Source organism: Apostichopus japonicus, chromosome 20, assembly GCF_037975245.1.
Source record: "Apostichopus japonicus isolate 1M-3 chromosome 20, ASM3797524v1, whole genome shotgun sequence".
Classification (NCBI taxonomy): Eukaryota; Metazoa; Echinodermata; class Holothuroidea; order Aspidochirotida; family Stichopodidae; genus Apostichopus; species Apostichopus japonicus.
The window spans coordinates 16,792,132-16,809,414 of record NC_092580.1 but is presented as its reverse complement, the minus strand read 5'-3'; the positions used below and the strand labels follow the sequence as shown (position 1 = coordinate 16,809,414).

The following is a 17,283-nucleotide window of genomic DNA, read 5'->3' as shown; positions in this document are numbered from 1 at the left end:
GTTAGGGTTAGGGTTAGGGTTAGGGTTAGGGTTAGGGTTAGGGTTAGGGTTAGGGTTAGGGTTAGGGTTAGGGTTAGGGTTAGGGTTAGGGTTAGGGTTAGGGTTAGGGTTAGGGTTAGGGTTAGGGTTAGGGTTAGGGTTAGGGTTAGGGTTAGGGTTAGGGTTAGGGTTAGGGTTAGGGTTAGGGTTAGGGTTAGGGTTAGGGTTAGGGTTAGGGTTAGGGTTAGGGTTAGGGTTAGGGTTAGGGTTAGGGTTAGGGTTAGGGTTAGGGTTAGGGTTAGGGTTAGGGTTAGGGTTAGGGTTAGGGTTAGGGTTAGGGTTAGGGTTAGGGTTAGGGTTAGGGTTAGGGTTAGGGTTAGGGTTAGGGTTAGGGTTAGGGTTAGGGTTAGGGTTAGGGTTAGGGTTAGGGTTAGGGTTAGGGTTAGGGTTAGGGTTAGGGTTAGGGTTAGGGTTAGGGTTAGGGTTAGGGTTAGGGTTAGGGTTAGGGTTAGGGTTAGGGTTAGGGTTAGGGTTAGGGTTAGGGTTAGGGTTAGGGTTAGGGTTAGGGTTAGGGTTAGGGTTAGGGTTAGGGTTAGGGTTAGGGTTAGGGTTAGGGTTAGGGTTAGGGTTAGGGTTAGGGTTAGGGTTAGGGTTAGGGTTAGGGTTAGGGTTAGGGTTAGGGTTAGGGTTAGGGTTAGGGTTAGGGTTAGGGTTAGGGTTAGGGTTAGGGTTAGGGTTAGGGTTAGGGTTAGGGTTAGGGTTAGGGTTAGGGTTAGGGTTAGGGTTAGGGTTAGGGTTAGGGTTAGGGTTAGGGTTAGGGTTAGGGTTAGGGTTAGGGTTAGGGTTAGGGTTAGGGTTAGGGTTAGGGTTAGGGTTAGGGTTAGGGTTAGGGTTAGGGTTAGGGTTAGGGTTAGGGTTAGGGTTAGGGTTAGGGTTAGGGTTAGGGTTAGGGTTAGGGTTAGGGTTAGGGTTAGGGTTAGGGTTAGGGTTAGGGTTAGGGTTAGGGTTAGGGTTAGGGTTAGGGTTAGGGTTAGGGTTAGGGTTAGGGTTAGGGTTAGGGTTAGGGTTAGGGTTAGGGTTAGGGTTAGGGTTAGGGTTAGGGTTAGGGTTAGGGTTAGGGTTAGGGTTAGGGTTAGGGTTAGGGTTAGGGTTAGGGTTAGGGTTAGGGTTAGGGTTAGGGTTAGGGTTAGGGTTAGGGTTAGGGTCTGTTTGGACATCATTTGGTGTAAGTTAGGTGCTGATGTTTGTTCAATATGTATGTAAATAAGTGCAAGCATTACAGTTATGGTGTAAGTTGTAAATGTTGATGTCTGTTTCAAAATGGATAGGAATAGCTATATTAGGGCCTACTATTGTGCATTATATAGTGTTAGTATGAAGTGTTTCTGTTTTTACATCACATGGTTAAAATATGTATGGAAATATACATTACTGTCAACACATTCATTTTATGTGGTAATTTAAATGTTATTTCACTGCATGGAAACCATACACATCATAAACACCTATCATGCATTGTATATGTTGTTACTTTGGAGTTGATATTTTGTTTTTGAAATAAATGGGACTGTCTTGACATGTTAATTACCTCACATTGATGCAGCACACAAAACAGCGTCATAATTTAACCACAAATCTTTCTTTAACTTAATCGATGAATACACTATTTTCTTCAACCTTAGTGACAGAAGATAGATAGTTTTCCCATACTGAGGCGTAGCAATGAGGCAGTTTAGGTATACAACCACCCCCCCCCCCCCTCCCCCAAGGACTGGTTTTGCAAAGCTGAGCCGAAGGATCCAGTCAAGAAAAAACTTTATCTTTGCATCTATGGCTGAAGTGCAGTTAATGAAACAAGTTTGAAGGGGCCCATGCAGCTCTTACTCTTGCATCGGAGCCTGATTCCCTGTTGCTACGCCACAGGTTTTCTCTTTTAATACATAATAAGTATATGATTACCTTCTTTTTCTTTTGAAATATTGAAATGAAGAATCCACAGACGAACTGCAGGGGGATCAACATGATAATGATACACTGAGCCAGCAACGCAGATATGCCAAAGACTTGTACGAGAATTCCAAACGTTATGAAGAGCTACAGGAAGAACAAATAAATATGATCTTTGTAATTTAATCATAGCAATTATTAACTGCTTCATATCTTAACAGCTAACAGTCATCGGGAAGAGAGAGGAGGAGGAGGAGGAGGAGGGGGAGGAGGAGGAGGAGGAGGAAGAAGAGAGAGGAGGAGGAGGAGGAGGGGGGGAGGAGGAAGAGAGAGGAGGAGGAGGGGGTGGAGGGGGAGGGGGAAGGAGGGGCTTTCAAGTTAGTCCTGTTACATCTCCTGTGTGCGATATGTATTTGATAAGGTGCACGGTAGAAAAGTGTAGACATGGACATATAGCAAACAGTCTTCCTTTTCATAAATAGGTAAAGTCATCATATTTACTAGAAATAACCAATTAATTTAAGCCTGTATATATAGCCATCTTCTATTTTTGGTAACCTTTCTGGTTGCAAATTTTACAAACAATAGTACTTACCTAGCTGTCTCTAAACCATATGCAATCCAATTGAAAGAAATCGAACAACTTAACTAGCAGGTATACAGATTTGTTAATACAGAAGGAAGAGTCAGTGGGCATTCACCCCATAGTGGGTCAATGAGGGCACAGTGCTAATAGGTAACCAGTTTGTGTAGATTTGAGTGCATATGTAATTATAAGGAGACTGGTAAGGGGGTAGTGAAGTAACTCCACTTGTCATAGGACATGTCATAGGACACTCACCCGCAGAGGAGCAGCCCAGACTTCACACCATGTGTAGGATACGTATATACATTTAGCGTCCACAGACACCAGATTCATCAACCTTCCTATCGCCAAATGGTCTTGACCGGAAGAACCACCCCACAAGCGAAGAATTTTTTGATATATTAATGCCTGTTGAAGTAACAATATTAGATAGGTTAAATGTGTAAAATAGAGGATACTTTGCTGGACACCTTCAGGTATTGTTACTAACCCTTTAAATTTTGTAACATCACTGTCTATACTAACAACTATGCGATAGATAAGTAATTAAACTATGTAAGTTATACTGTACTTAATTTTGCTTAAATGGGAAAAATAATGAGATGTTCACCATACATTCCACATTTTGCCTATGAAGTGCTTCTACTGTAGCCCTAAGCTAAGCAGTATCCTTTGAACCTGTACACCATCAGATCCAGGAATTGGAACACATGGGCTTGGGAAACAATTGTTGGTTATGATTGGAAGGAATAACTACCAAAATAGAAGTGCCTAAGAAGACATCGGTATAAAAGGGATGTTTGCGTCGTCAAACTGTTCTTACTTTCCACTATGTATCATGTTTTGAACAAAATTATGCTCGTAGGTAATTTTAGTGCCAAAAATGTATGCAGGCATGAATCCTGGCTGCTGCCCTGACCCCTTCCCCTCCCTGGGTTCACTCCTAACCTATAACACCTCAACATTGCTAACTTATAGTGAAGTATGTTGTGACTTTTCAATAGACCCCTGATCCGGAATTAAGACAAATTCAGAGAACATACAAACCTTTTTATAAAGCCTGTGCAAACATTTGTAAAACAATATCACATATAACACACATTTTTGTTCCCTTCAATAGTTGAGCTACTCACCTTACAATTGTGGATAAAACTTTCAAACTGTTAATTAAAATATACCCTTATAGCTCTACTAAAAGGTTAAAACTACCTTACACACCTCCCCCCCCCCCCCCTCCCACCCTATTGTGTTCAAGTTACAAGTGTACTCTTGTATAGGGAAACAAAGAAACATTTTCATGTTTTTTACCTGAAGTCCAGCTTGGGTTTTGAGACCTTCAATGGAAGTCCAGAATAAATGAGTTTCAATCAAAACAAAACCAGTGAGATGGATGAGAAAGAGAAAGTACATCAAAACAAATCCATTTTGAAAATATTCACGAACGGAAACAAAATGGAGACCAGTGTTCTATCAAAAGAAAAGGAAATGGAAGAAGTTATATGCTTTATAACTAGAAAAAGAAATATATATGAAATAAATTACAAATTTCTCAAGATGGCATATTGGGTATTTTTTATGCTTCCTATCATTTCTGTGGGAATAAATCTAGAACATGAATTGGATGCAAATTCTGGAAATTAATAAACTGTTGTTACAAATTTCACCATGTTTATCCAATGAAGGCTATTTCAAGTGTGTTATCATCATAATCTCATGAAAAACAACCTATACAGACCTATCTAAAACATAGAAATCTAAATTAAACCATCATGTGACCTATCAGAAACATTCTTGTACACTCTTTTTATAAACTTTCTCTGTCCTGTCAGTGTGAAGTTATGTAAAAATTTTTGCAATTAAGACTTAAATCTCATCCCTCTACATGTAATGTACATGTGGTTGAGATATTGTAGTCAGTTGGCTAGCACTGCAACATACTGTATTAGTACTCTAATACTTACCACAGCAACAGTTGCCATGGAAATGCATGAACTAGTAAATATAGGGGTACACGGGCATGGGGGGGGGGGGGGGGGGTTCCCTTTTGGTCATGTAGGAAAATGTGGTCTGCGTCCATTTTCGGGATGAAATATGCCCATGGGTGTCTGTGTGTGTGTATCCATGCTTGAGTGCCTAAACAAGTGCGTCACTAACTCCTCCTTAACCATAAGGCTGATAGACTTCAAACCCAGTGGGTGTGTGCCTGCGCATGGGATGTAGTGCCTCTCTTACCTATGATGTCATAGGGTTAAAGGTCAATTAACCAAAAACAGCACTTTGGCCATTACACCGATGCCAAACACAATATGGGATATGGGACTGCTAGCTGTTTAACTTCAAGGGTCACATAATCAAAGGAGGTCAAAAGTCACATTTGTGCACAAAATTGTGTTGTGATCTCCTCCCAAATCGTTTGGCCAATGGACTTCAAACTTTTTTTATGACTTAGCATAAGATGTAGCGTCTCTGTTACTTGTAACATAATAGGGTCAAAATTCTTCAGTGAGCATGAGGATCTGTACTTCACATCCAAAACATAAACGAAATTGAAAGGATGTACCTCAAATGTACCGAATCGATCCTATATGTTATCATTTAAGTCCTACCTCATTAGGGCTTTCGGCGTCCTTGCTGGTATGTTGCATGGTGTAATGTACTAAACCAACTAGCGTCATTGGCCCTAGGTAGCTGAGAAGGTCTGCTAACAGCTTGAACAGTGCGGCTTTGAGATGATTTTTTCCTGTTAGTTTCATGATAATCCTCCAAAGAGAACAACCTCGTGAAGTATTTGAAGCCGACTCCTGGAATAATATATAAACGATTCCAAATTATAATTTGCAATTGCAGGAATAAAATATAAGTCATCCAAGGGCGGCGGAACCGCGGGGTGGGGCACGTGCCCCCCACTTTTCCTCAGGGTTAAAACTGTGCCCTTTTTCTACATAAAAATTGAGGTGTCTCAAGTTAGCAAGAGGCCAGGGAACCTGAATGAACACTCGGGAAGGGTCGTTTCCGGCCATCTGAGGGGTTTGTAAAAGCAAAATTTTGTTTGTACGCTCCACGCCAACCGATGGTGGCGCTCCGCTCAGATAGTCGTGCATACAACTTTGCAAACCCTGGCCACGCCCCTGAGTTTTAATGAATTTATGTGGGTCAAACTCAAATCTATTTCGAATGGAAACAATTTGTTAAGATATTAACAAGAAATAAACTCTAATTCGGAACATTCCTACATTAGCAACTAGCATGATTCCACCTCATTTGTCTCAATAGAAAACTTGTTCCTTGTTTCACAATTTGCACATTGGATATTGCAGTGCTAGTATGCATATTCTCCTTGAGGGGGGGGGGGGGGGGCGTTGATGGAGTGATGTGCATACGCAAATAAGATAATACAATAAGAGTTATAAAGGGTACTAAATATATCAGGCTACATCAGTCCAATCGAATTTCTGCAAAGTGCCCTTTGATGTCGGTGCCCCCCCCCCCAGATTAAAAGTGCTTCCGCCGCCCTTGAGGCCATCGAGTCCTTAATTATATTGAAAGGACTTTACCAGGGTCTTTACTTACTCCTCCAGCTGTTATTCAGTAATGGAATCAAGTTAAAGCTTTTTATATAAATGAACATGATTGGAAAACCATTTTTCAGTCACCATTAGTTTCGGTAACTTGAAGATAGCAAATTCCAAAACTCTCAATTTCCTTTCATCCACCGTATTCTTGGCACAATTAGTTTTCAAGCGAGATAAGGCTATATTTTCCTACTGTAATTTATATGATGAAACAACAACTCACTTGTTTTGGGAATGCGAAATAATCTCTAATGCATTTTGGATGTTGAACAGGCGGTGTTTGTCTTCAAATTTTTGCTGCAAAAGAGACTTCTTTTTCTGATAAGTCACTTTTAAAGCATCATTATAATGTTTTGATGTTTCACCTAAAACATTTCATTTTCGGTAATTTGCAACGAAATTTGAACAAGTTGAAATTTATTTTACAAGAAGAAAATACAATTTCCTCTAAATAATGTACAAAGTAGGAAGGTCTAATATAAGTTATGAACAATTAAAATCAGTGTTAAGTTCTTGCCTGTTTTTAATTAAACTTTATTAAAGTTACGTCGTTTTCCCTTTTCTTGCAAGTTTTTTTTTACGTAAAAGTACAAATGATAAGCAACGATTATTTCAATAAAGTTGCTGGGGGAAAAGGAGACCTTAATTCCTCAAAGAATGGAGAAGTGTATGTAACAAAGTTTTATGATTCATTATGGAAATGAATTAAATGACAATAGCTATTGTTAAAGTGCAAATTCAATGAATATTCATATTACCTTTTCAACCCGCCATTCATCAATCCATGTTTTCTGTATATAATTTACGTGATACTTTTTATTCATCGGTCCGAGATCTTCCAGAATATCTTTGATTTCTTTGGATTTGTAAATGCTGAAGACGTCTCTCATCCAGAAATACGTCAACCGAGACAGTGGTGTAACTTGCTCATTGTCAAATACAGAGTATTTACCCCAGCTGTTCTTCTTTAATCTCTAAAAAAAAAAAACACACACAAACCAACAAAAACCGTCAAACTAGTTTCAGTCTTGTATCACGACAGGACCTTCTCACATGACCTTTTACTACATTTAACCCTTCCCTGGTCATTGATTACTAGTCACAAAGACATACCCAAATGTGCACAATTCAAACAGTCGCTCCTGGGGCACTATCGAGCGCAATATCAACGTTGCCCTTCGAGGACTTCTGTGATAGGGTGCAGCCACAAACCAGCGCAGGCAACTATATGTACAAATTATCTCGCAGGTCCCCATTTATATACTTGTGTGTAGAGAGGCAATTGAGATGAACTGCCTTGCCCAAGGACACAACGAATTGATCTGGCTAGGACTCGAACCCCTAATGCTTTGATCGCAAGTCCATTGCCATTTAATGTCGTATCTACTTTTCTACATTGTCATCAGGTATGAATGGCAAAGGAAACAAACTTGAACACTACACGTTTGCTTTAACATGATACGAATATATTGACCAATGGGAAACGCTTGTTGGTTAATTTCGCTTTACTAATAATTCCTATAGCGCAATGAAGATTTAATCTACTAAACCTATATGAGAAAAATGATGCAACATTGGTTTCTTCGTCCTATGATCAAACAACACATTTGCTTCAATACGGATACGGATATATATTGACCAACTGGAAACGTACGCTTGGTTAATATCGCTTTACTAATAATTCCTATAGCTCAATGAAGATTTAATCTACTAAACCTATATGAGAAAAATCTTGCAAACTTGGTTTCTTAGTCCTATAATACGAAAAAAGTAAAAAAAAAAGAGTATAGAATTCAGATATGCATGTAGCTCCAGTTTTGCTACAAATGGAGACTAAACTGCGTTAGTTGGACCAATTCATTTCGAACTGTGGTAATGACGTCATGCCTCGTTCGGCGTCGAAACATGGTTAACCCAATGACATCACCTATATACCATTGAATGTAATATCTTACTAACCCTTGGATTGATGTTATAAATAGTTGTTATTTCAACTACTGTTAGACCCAAATAAAGTAACGTCACCATCCATGCAATGTTAAATCTTGTTGTTGAGATGTTGGAGCGATTGGTGATATAGAGATAGCTCAGGCGAAGCAGCTGTCCGCAGAATGCGCTTAACCAGTAAAATGTAAGGAATATACAACATCGTCTCGAGTTGATGCTAACCATCTCGCATGAAACATACAGAGCGATGAGAACGCCAAACACTGCCAACAGTGGTGGTATGTAAAGGTGACAGGCGTGTTGTAGCTGGTATCTTCCTGTTAAGGCTGCAAATTAATAATAATGATGATGATAATAATAATAATAATAATAATAATAATTATAATAATAATAATAATAATAATAATTATAATAATAATAATAATAATAATAATAATAATAATGATGATGATGATGATGATGATGATATATAATTTAAATCGTAATGAATTGGAAAATCCAGAACAGTGAAAAAACTACCAGCCTCCACCGGGATTCGAACCCGGGCCTCCCGCTTTTTATGCGGACACCATAACCACTAGGCTATGGACGTTGATTGTATGTCCAGAGATTCGAAACCGGTGAGAAAGGTCGTAATTCCACTGTAGGCGCTTGTCACCTGTATCGAACAATATTAGTTCTGGTTTAGTGACGTATTTGCCTTGCTCTAGAGATCATTCCAACATGATGCTAACCAACTCGAAATCATCTGTGATTCCTAAAGCCAGATCTCGAAAGAGATAGGCTACTTTAAACAGACTTTCGTTAATGAAATGGAGGAGTTACTTACCTGTTAATATACCTTCCATAAAAGACGCAATAGATATGGCTATGACAGCAAAACTGATGAGCCATCTTCCAATATTATGGTGGTAGGAACTTGATGGATCTGTGATGTTACGGTTCCAACGAAAAATTATCCAAACACCAAATACCAGAACAAAGAAAACGTGAACGATGGTATCCAGAACATCCACTACACATGAAGATTCCCACGAGAGTATTAACCCGGTAGCGCTGAAACATTGTCCAGCGAATGGTTCGGACATCTTATAGATTCCTACAACAGTTAGATCAGATTTGTGGCGCGAGTACTAATACAAGAATTAATACGTGAAGGTTTCCAAACTGCTCCGAGGAAAGTATCACTCTACTATATGGTGAGTTCATTTATACATGACTATGCTATAGAGTACGTAGTACAGACCCAGTACAAGCTCTGACATAGATCGTACGTCACAGCTGTAGAGCAAATATGAAGGAGATTACAGTATTATTAACTATGTGCGAAATTCTTCAAACTTGACCGCTATAGCCTAATAGCGGTACTTTATAAGAAAAGTCACCCAAGAGTATTGGCACGAAACCCAAACAACTTGATCCACTCTCAACCCTAGTCGCCTTACATCGAGACTATAACTGTACGATGTGACGTCATTGAGTGTGACGTAACTGCTAGTTGTATCACCCAGAAATAAATATGGGATCTCGCCTTGTACAGATTGATATACATGTGACACTAAAGCACGTTGAAAAATTGGTACAAAACAAGTTCATTCTCGTTTTTTAATGATTAAGTATAACTGTTCTCGGTAGGAAGATAATCGAATAACTTGCACAGATTCTAGACATTCTTGACATTTTCGATATTCCTACAAAGCATTCGATTTTATTACAAAGGTCCATTCGGTCAGTACTGTTTCAGAAAATACCTGGCTTTCTCAAATCTTTCATAAGCAGCTATGGTGTACTACCATGCAAGCCAAGACAAGTGAATATGGGGATTGTGATGGAAAGATGAGGGAAGCTGTGTCGAAATATTAATGCAGAGGATGAAGCAATGGTAATTCCACAATAAAAGGAAATCAACAATTAACTATATTCACACAAAAAGGGTATAAGATAATATATAAAACAATGTCCATCACGTCTGTGACTGCCACATGCACTCCTTTGCCATAAAACCAATGGAAGCATCCTTACTTAATTTACCCTTAAATTATTTACTTTTGGAACAAAATTATGTTTGTTTGGGATTTAAAAAGGGTTATAACTTATATAATCAAACTCTGCAAGTCACTTCTAAATGAATATATATTTAGACGCAAAATTCTGTTTCAAAGATAATTAAGTTAAATCTTTGATACTAGCCATGCAGTATCGGTGCTAATTTATACATGTGTCAAAATAATTAATTGCAGGATACTTTTCGACTGGTTCAAAGACAGTAAAATTAATGTATTAGACGTAACATTTTGTTAATGAGTGGGACAAATGTTTTATTCTCTGCCTTTCCATTCAGTTCACGATCGTGATCAGCTCACAAATGTTCCTGCCAGTCCCTATACTGTATGCAATGATCGAGAGATTTTTCTGCATTAAGTATTCAATCCGTTAATGTCATTTCTGTTATAAAGGAAGTAAATCAACAATTTTGATTTTCATGACCCAACTTTACCGACCAATCGTATGCAACAACTTTTATACTATAAATTCAATAGAAATACCTAAACGGACTAGCCTAATATTATAATCTCGTTACCATAGTATCATTAAGAATTAGTTGCTATGCGTGAGCAACTCCTTGGTTTTTATCAAGAACGCAAACAATAAATAAGGGTGTACATGCGGTTTAGTTTACCGGTCATCTATATCTCCACTATAAGACCGGTTACAGTGATATACAGTGCAGCACTCATCTTAAACAGACATCACCTATACAAATCCACTGACAAAGAGACTCATTCGGCAAATTTGGCAATATCGAAAGAATAAAACATTTAGTGAAAGAGCAAGTGATTCCTTACTTACATGCACACACCTCTGCACGGTCATATATTTTTAATATGTATGTCCGGAATAGGCAAGGGCGGCGGAACCGGGGGGGCACAGGGGGCACGTGCCCCCCCACTTTTCCTCAGGTTAAAAATGTGCCCTTTTTCTACATAAAAATTGAGGTGTCTCAAGTTAGCAAGAGGCCAGGGAACCAGTATGAACACTCGGGAAAAGCCGTTTCCAGCCATCTGAGGGGTTTGTAAAACCAAAAATTTTCTTGTACGCTCCGCGCCAACCGATGGTGGCGCTCCGCTCAGATAGTCGTGCATACAACTTTGCAAATCCTGGCTACGCCCCCGACTTTTAATGAATTTCTGTGGGTCAAACTCAAAGCTATTTCGAATGGAAAAAATTTGTTAAGATATTGACAAGAAATAAACTCTAATTCGGAAGATTCCTACATTAGCAACTAGCATGATTTCACCTCATTTTGTCTCAAAAGAAAACTAATTGTTCCTTGTTTCCCAATTTGCACATTGGATATTGCAGTGCTAGTATGCATATTTTCCTTGAGGGGGGGGGGGGGGGGCGTTGATGGAGTGATGTGTATACGCAAATAAGATAATACAATAAGAGTTATAAAGGGTACTGAATATAAGGCTGCATCACTCCTATCGAATTTCTGCAAAGTGCCCTTTGATGTCGGTGCCCCCCCAGATTAAAAGTGCTTCCGCCGCCCTTGGGAATAGGGTGTAACCAAGCAATATGCCCAGAAAAGAATATAAAACCAAGCGTCAAAAGCGTCCAGTACAAACGGATTTGGGTCAGAAATAGTGTAGGCTACCTGTACTTTTGAATAAACCAAATACGGTACCTTACCCTGTCAAAGATATTTTGTTTGTTTTTGGAATACGTACCCTTGGTTCCACACGCGGACTCGTATACAGGCTATTACCAGCATAATGATTTCTAAAGAATTTAGTAGGCATATCAGTGACATATGAAGATTGGCCTTCACACCACTGGAGTGGATGCAGTGGTTGTAATTACTAGGCGAAAAATAAATGACCCTTAATGCATTAACACTATTGGTGCATTTCATATACGAGAATTACATAACCAACGACTCAAAGATTAAGTGATATAAAACTGGTTTTAATATTTCACTACACTGGTAGACGGAGATATTAAAGTGATTCGAGTAGAGTCAGGAAAATTAGGCCTACTGGTAATGACTCGATTAGAAAGTGGGTCACTAGTTACAGGTGACCCTGGCATATGAAGATTACATTGTAGACACATATAATTCCGACAGTGCTGTATCAGCACTGGGTTGACTGATATTAGCAAACACGCAACCGGCAATCCTCGTTGTATCTATAAATAGTCATCAAACTTCGTTTCATAAAATGTTATGTATCTCTATAACGATATCCATAAATAAGAATACCAGCTTGAAATCAGAGTGTATAACTTTCAAGTAGGCCTACATCATCTGTTTTTTTTTTACATTCAAACTACCAAATTGATAGATCCTGTGGCCACGCAGGCCACTGATCACATAATTTATGTAGGTATAATACATTGACAGAATCGTTTTCACCATTGCATCTCACGCTTTGAATAAACAAATGCTTTAGCATAACATACTATTACAATCAGGGGGTTGGAGCCGGGGGGGGGGGACTAGGGGCACGTGACCCCACCCCCACTTTTTTTCCAAAATAGCAAATGTGCCCTACTGACCCCTTTGATGAAGAACTGTCTTTTGGATATCTTAAGCAGGCTTTGTTCATTTTAAATACAGTCACGTGCACCATAATAGTATTGATAGCATACTAACACATCATATATATTTAAGTGATATAGCCTGTGTGTATCGGTTTATAGCATTACGAGTGGTGGTTGTGGAATGAGAAAGTGCCCCTCTGAAGTTGTGCCCCCCCCCCACCACTTATTGGAAGCTTCCTACCACCTGATAACAATGACTAACAAACTAAGGGTCCTCCGACGGTTAACATTGGTCGGCTTTCAATGGTCCTTGTGATACAAGATGATTTCTGCATACATACCCAGCTTGTTCCACGGTGGAAGTACATCCCTATAACAAAATATGCCTCAAGATCAGATATGTGTTGAAAACAGGCCTGACGGTAGCTTGCGGGAGGTGGGTTACAGGATGATACAGTCCAGTGGCTGGAGGTCAATTAAGATATTAGGGGCAAGGGCTAATAAAGGATATATAGTAAAGTATTTGCATTGTCATGATGCAGTACTTAAGGAGTCATTATGATTTATAAAGTGGTCCAGTGAGATAGCTGTCCCTGATGCCAGATCTGGCTCTCAACGCCTATGGATGGACATAACACAAGTCTGGTATTATTTCCCAGAAATGAAGAAACTGAACAATGACAAAGAGATGCAATAATGTCATGTTATTTTGGCAAGTTTTTATGCTATCTTTATACAAAGTCTCGGCTAGCATACAGTACTGAATAGGTTTTCTCTTAATATTTAAAAGGAAATGATACAATCACAGACAAAGGTTATATCCAAAAGTAAGGAATAATGTGCGTGAAAACCACCAACATTCGTGAAATAAACACGATTATATAGCAGCTGGTTTAACAAGGATGTGACGTATTGACATTACTACATATATTTTATTTTTTAACTCTTTTAAATTTCAATAACGTTATATCAAAAAAAATATAATTAAACCCCACATCACATCAAATAATTGAATGCAAGAAACATATTCTACCAAAAACAATTCCAGAATACTTGATGGTTACATTTATATAGGCAATAAGAAGAAGGACTGGCCATGTTTTTCTCGCAGCTTACAAAACCAGTAACAAAACTCATTGAAAATAATGTGTGTGTGTGTAGAGTTATGTTTTGTTCTTTACATGTCAAATTATTTCACTGGAATGAAAGGTAGCTCTCTACTCCTTAAATAACACTGTGATTTAAATTAAGTCCAAAGCTGCCATCCCCCATCTCCACCCCTCCTCCTCCCCTCTCCCCCATAAAAATGCTATTTAGTACTTTCACATTCCAAGTAAAATTCAATAAGAGAAATGAGAACCCATAATCTCACATCAATAATGTATTTCAGCTTTGATTAATTTGAAGGATGTTAGCTCATTGTAATTTCAACCAGATGTCGTATCACTTTTGGAGATTAAAAAATCACACACAATTATTAATATTTAATTAAAAAGTAATTGATAAATTAACTGATTGTTTCTTTGTCTTTTTCTTCATTTAATATAAGAAACAATTATGCTACTGTGAAATTAATGGTAATATACATTGCAAATGTGAAGAGCAGGCATGCCAGGGATGTGACAACGGAATTAAATATGAAACACAGAGAGTGTTGCTTTACCAAGAATTCAGTTTACAAGATGGCTGCTTTGAAGATGTATACTGACTAAACACAACCACAGATTAAAGAGCAATTTTTAAAAATATAAAAACAAAAGTGTATCTATAATTATTCTGTAGGAAAAAAAAGAGAGAAAAATAATTAAGAATGTTCTAAAATAACGCCAGTTCATTTAAAAGGTTTCACGTCTTAATACTGTGTTATTAACAAACATAATTAACTAAAACTATCTAATGAAACACCATGTCAAACACACTGTTTCAGGAAATTGAAGAATATATTCTTATGATTACATGTGAGACATGATAAATAATATGTAAAACCTTTCGTTAGTGATCACAGTGTTTAAAGAAAACAATATTGTCCATTTCACTTATCTGTCTTATGACTTTCTTTTACAGTGACAGCTTTATGTAAACAGCTACTTTCAGAATTGAGTTAATAGGCAAATATAGTCCTAGGTTTGGTAAAAACCACTGCCATTGGCAATTTGTATGGGATGACAACTATACAACAGGGTTCTGGTTTGCACTGCAAGTGGTTCTGCATACTACAGTATGTATGAAATACATCCAGGCTCCTACTTACTTTAGGAGTTATCATGTTTTAAAGGTTTTCAGACTCTCCAATGGTCTTAAATGACCTTTGACCTCAACAAAGAACACTAAGGTTCTAATCCTATGATTGATGAAAATACCAAGTTCAAGCATCACATATTCCTTGAGTTATCATGTTTAGAAGCCAAGCAATCAAACACACATCACCATCACATAGATTCCTTTTGCCTTTCGCAAAGATATCAAATACATGTGAACAACATTTTAGTCCATTACACACTAATTCTATAAATACTCTACAGCAAAAATTTATAATATACTCTATTCGCTTGTGTAAGCATTTCATAAAAGTAATTATTCCCAACATAATGGGCAAAATACCCTGTTCATGCCGCAATTAGGATTGAACATTGAATAGATAAGGTGTTTCTTCTTTGTTTTAGCTGCACCTCATTTCCTGTTTAGAAACCTTCTTGAATAACAATATCATATTTTTATTCCTAAACCCCAAATTGAAAATGATGAAGAATTACTGTTAAATTTGAGAGACGTTTGAAAACTATGGTTGACAAGAAATTTATGATTATTGAGAATCAGCTAAACAGCAGTGAAAAGCTCATCATTCAGCGGTTGAAGTTGCTAAAACCGCTAGAATATTTATTCGTGAAATGGTCAGTTTGGGAAATGACTGCAAAATGACTTGTTTTGCAAATATTTTTGGGCATACAAGTAAATGAAAACAGTTACTACCGTCTTGAAAATGATGTGCTGACCCTCAACTGATATATAATACCCTGGGTTAAAATTGAGCTCCTTACAAGTTTCATACAGTTCATCACGATGACATACTGCTATGAATGTCACCAGTCCAAATACACAAACGTGTCTCTGATATCCAGGAACGACTTTCCTGATACCAAGATCAAACCCTAATGTGAGGGAACATTTTAGCAAAAAAAGAGAAAATATTAAATACTTTCTAAGAATGGATAGCCCTCATGGGACTATTGTGGGTATTTCATTTTCCAAGCCATTCTCTTCAAAAATGTAATATTTCAATAAAATATATAAAGCACCTTTTAAACCCTTGGATATCCACAACTTTCAATATACAATAACCTGTCTAAAAGAGAAATGAAACAGGCTATTAGAGATTGAAGATCCACTGTCAGAAGCTTAAATGGTCAAGAAAGTTGAAACTGTTTCATTGTTGTTGTTTATCCTCCCATAAAAAATTTAAAAAAAGCTAAACAGATCATTGAAAACAAGTAACATACTTTTCCTTACTATTTTTGGAAGTTAGTGTTCAGGAATACAAAAAGGTATACATATTCAGTTCACCGATTGACTTCCTAGTTACGGTTGGCAATAATCCCAATTCAAAAAATGCCATGTCATGGCGTTCCATCATACACTTTGTTACGCTTCTGTATTACATCAATGTCACAACATTTTTCACAGGTACATTTTTATCAACACATATCAAACCACACACATCCTACATGACTGGTGTTACCTGGAAGACTTCCCTATTCAAAGAAGCCAACATGCTTCTTTGTTTTTTAAATATTGGTCATCTTTATGAATCTGCCTTGCTCCCATTTCCAGCTGGTGTCATATTGGATTTGCTCCGTCCCCTTTCTAACCTCATATAACATCCCAGCGAGAGGTGAAACCTACAAGATTAATGATACATTGAAGACACAGCTACTCATAAAAGCCTGCAACCTCTTCATTTTGACGTATCTCCCTGGCTCTCTTTTCCAGATGCAATTCTTTTAGGTTTGCTTCAAGGGCATTAGCTTCATCCCATTTTCCACTTGACTGAGCCTGGTTCAGATATCCACTGATGATGTTGATCTGCTGTAGAAGAGGATCATCGGTCAGAGCTTTGACGGAAGCTTGATCAGTTAACGTCGGTGTCCATCCCTTACCAACCTTCTCCGATTTAGCCTTGTACGTATCGGCAGTCTTAGATGGACTACCAGTAAGCTTTACTTCTTCTCTCTTTGTATTAACCCGCCTCTCTTCCTCCTCCCTCCTTCTTATTTTCTCAGCACTTTTCTCTGCTCTCCATCTTTTAATATCATCCTCTGATGGCATGTGCTTTAGCTCAAAGGTGCTGTCCTGGAGGAATCTGACGACATAAGCTCGTATCCGTCTATGTAAGGCCTCAGTAGTGGCACTGTTGGTGTCTTTATCATTTGGTGTCAATCTCAATATCTTTTTACTGTTGAGAAGAAAAAGAAACCAGAAAGCCAGTTAACTTTGTGATTCCTTGCCGTACAAGTTGCTCAAAATTCAAAATAATTATCTGACTAATATAGGACAAATGAGTTATATTTGGTCCAAGAAATAAGTGAGAACCAGAAAATGTTTGGAGCAATTGCTTTTGGGCATCAACCATGTCATTCAGTCAAAGAGTTTTTCAGTATAGAATTTTAAACAAAACATTTCAATATCCAGGAAGAACAGTCTTCCTATGTG

At 38.1% G+C, this 17,283-nt stretch overlaps 2 protein-coding genes and 1 non-coding gene across 6 annotated transcripts in view; all 3 read right to left on the bottom strand.

The window, feature by feature from the left end:
- The window catches only part of LOC139961144 (ATP-binding cassette sub-family C member 8-like), a 45,545-nt gene extending 32,418 nt beyond the window's left edge, over positions 1-13,127 (bottom strand). For all 3 annotated transcript variants that reach the window (XR_011790730.1, XM_071960066.1, XM_071960065.1), the window contains exons 1-8: positions 12,918-13,127; positions 8,861-9,312; positions 8,044-8,357; positions 6,843-7,058; positions 5,119-5,313; positions 3,821-3,979; positions 2,768-2,920; positions 1,939-2,073 (exon numbers count right to left, since the gene is read on the bottom strand). Coding sequence is in view for 2 of the 3 variants with exons in the window: in XM_071960066.1 (XP_071816167.1) it covers positions 1,939-2,073; positions 2,768-2,920; positions 3,821-3,979; positions 5,119-5,313; positions 6,843-7,058; positions 8,044-8,357; positions 8,861-9,119 (1,431 nt within the window). In the remaining variant the exon portion in view is untranslated. The remainder of the gene's footprint in view (positions 1-1,938; positions 2,074-2,767; positions 2,921-3,820; positions 3,980-5,118; positions 5,314-6,842; positions 7,059-8,043; positions 8,358-8,860; positions 9,313-12,917) is intronic.
- On the bottom strand, positions 8,552-8,623 carry Trnaf-aaa (transfer RNA phenylalanine (anticodon AAA)). Its single transcript has one exon. It is a non-coding gene; the product is annotated as a tRNA-Phe (tRNA).
- Positions 13,128-13,468: 341 nt separating the features above from the next.
- The window catches only part of LOC139961145 (rabenosyn-5-like), a 126,635-nt gene continuing 122,820 nt past the window's right edge, over positions 13,469-17,283 (bottom strand). For both annotated transcript variants that reach the window (XM_071960068.1, XM_071960067.1), the window contains one exon: positions 13,469-17,026. In XM_071960068.1, the coding sequence (XP_071816169.1) occupies positions 16,504-17,026 (523 nt within the window). In that variant the 3' untranslated portion in view covers positions 13,469-16,503. The remainder of the gene's footprint in view (positions 17,027-17,283) is intronic.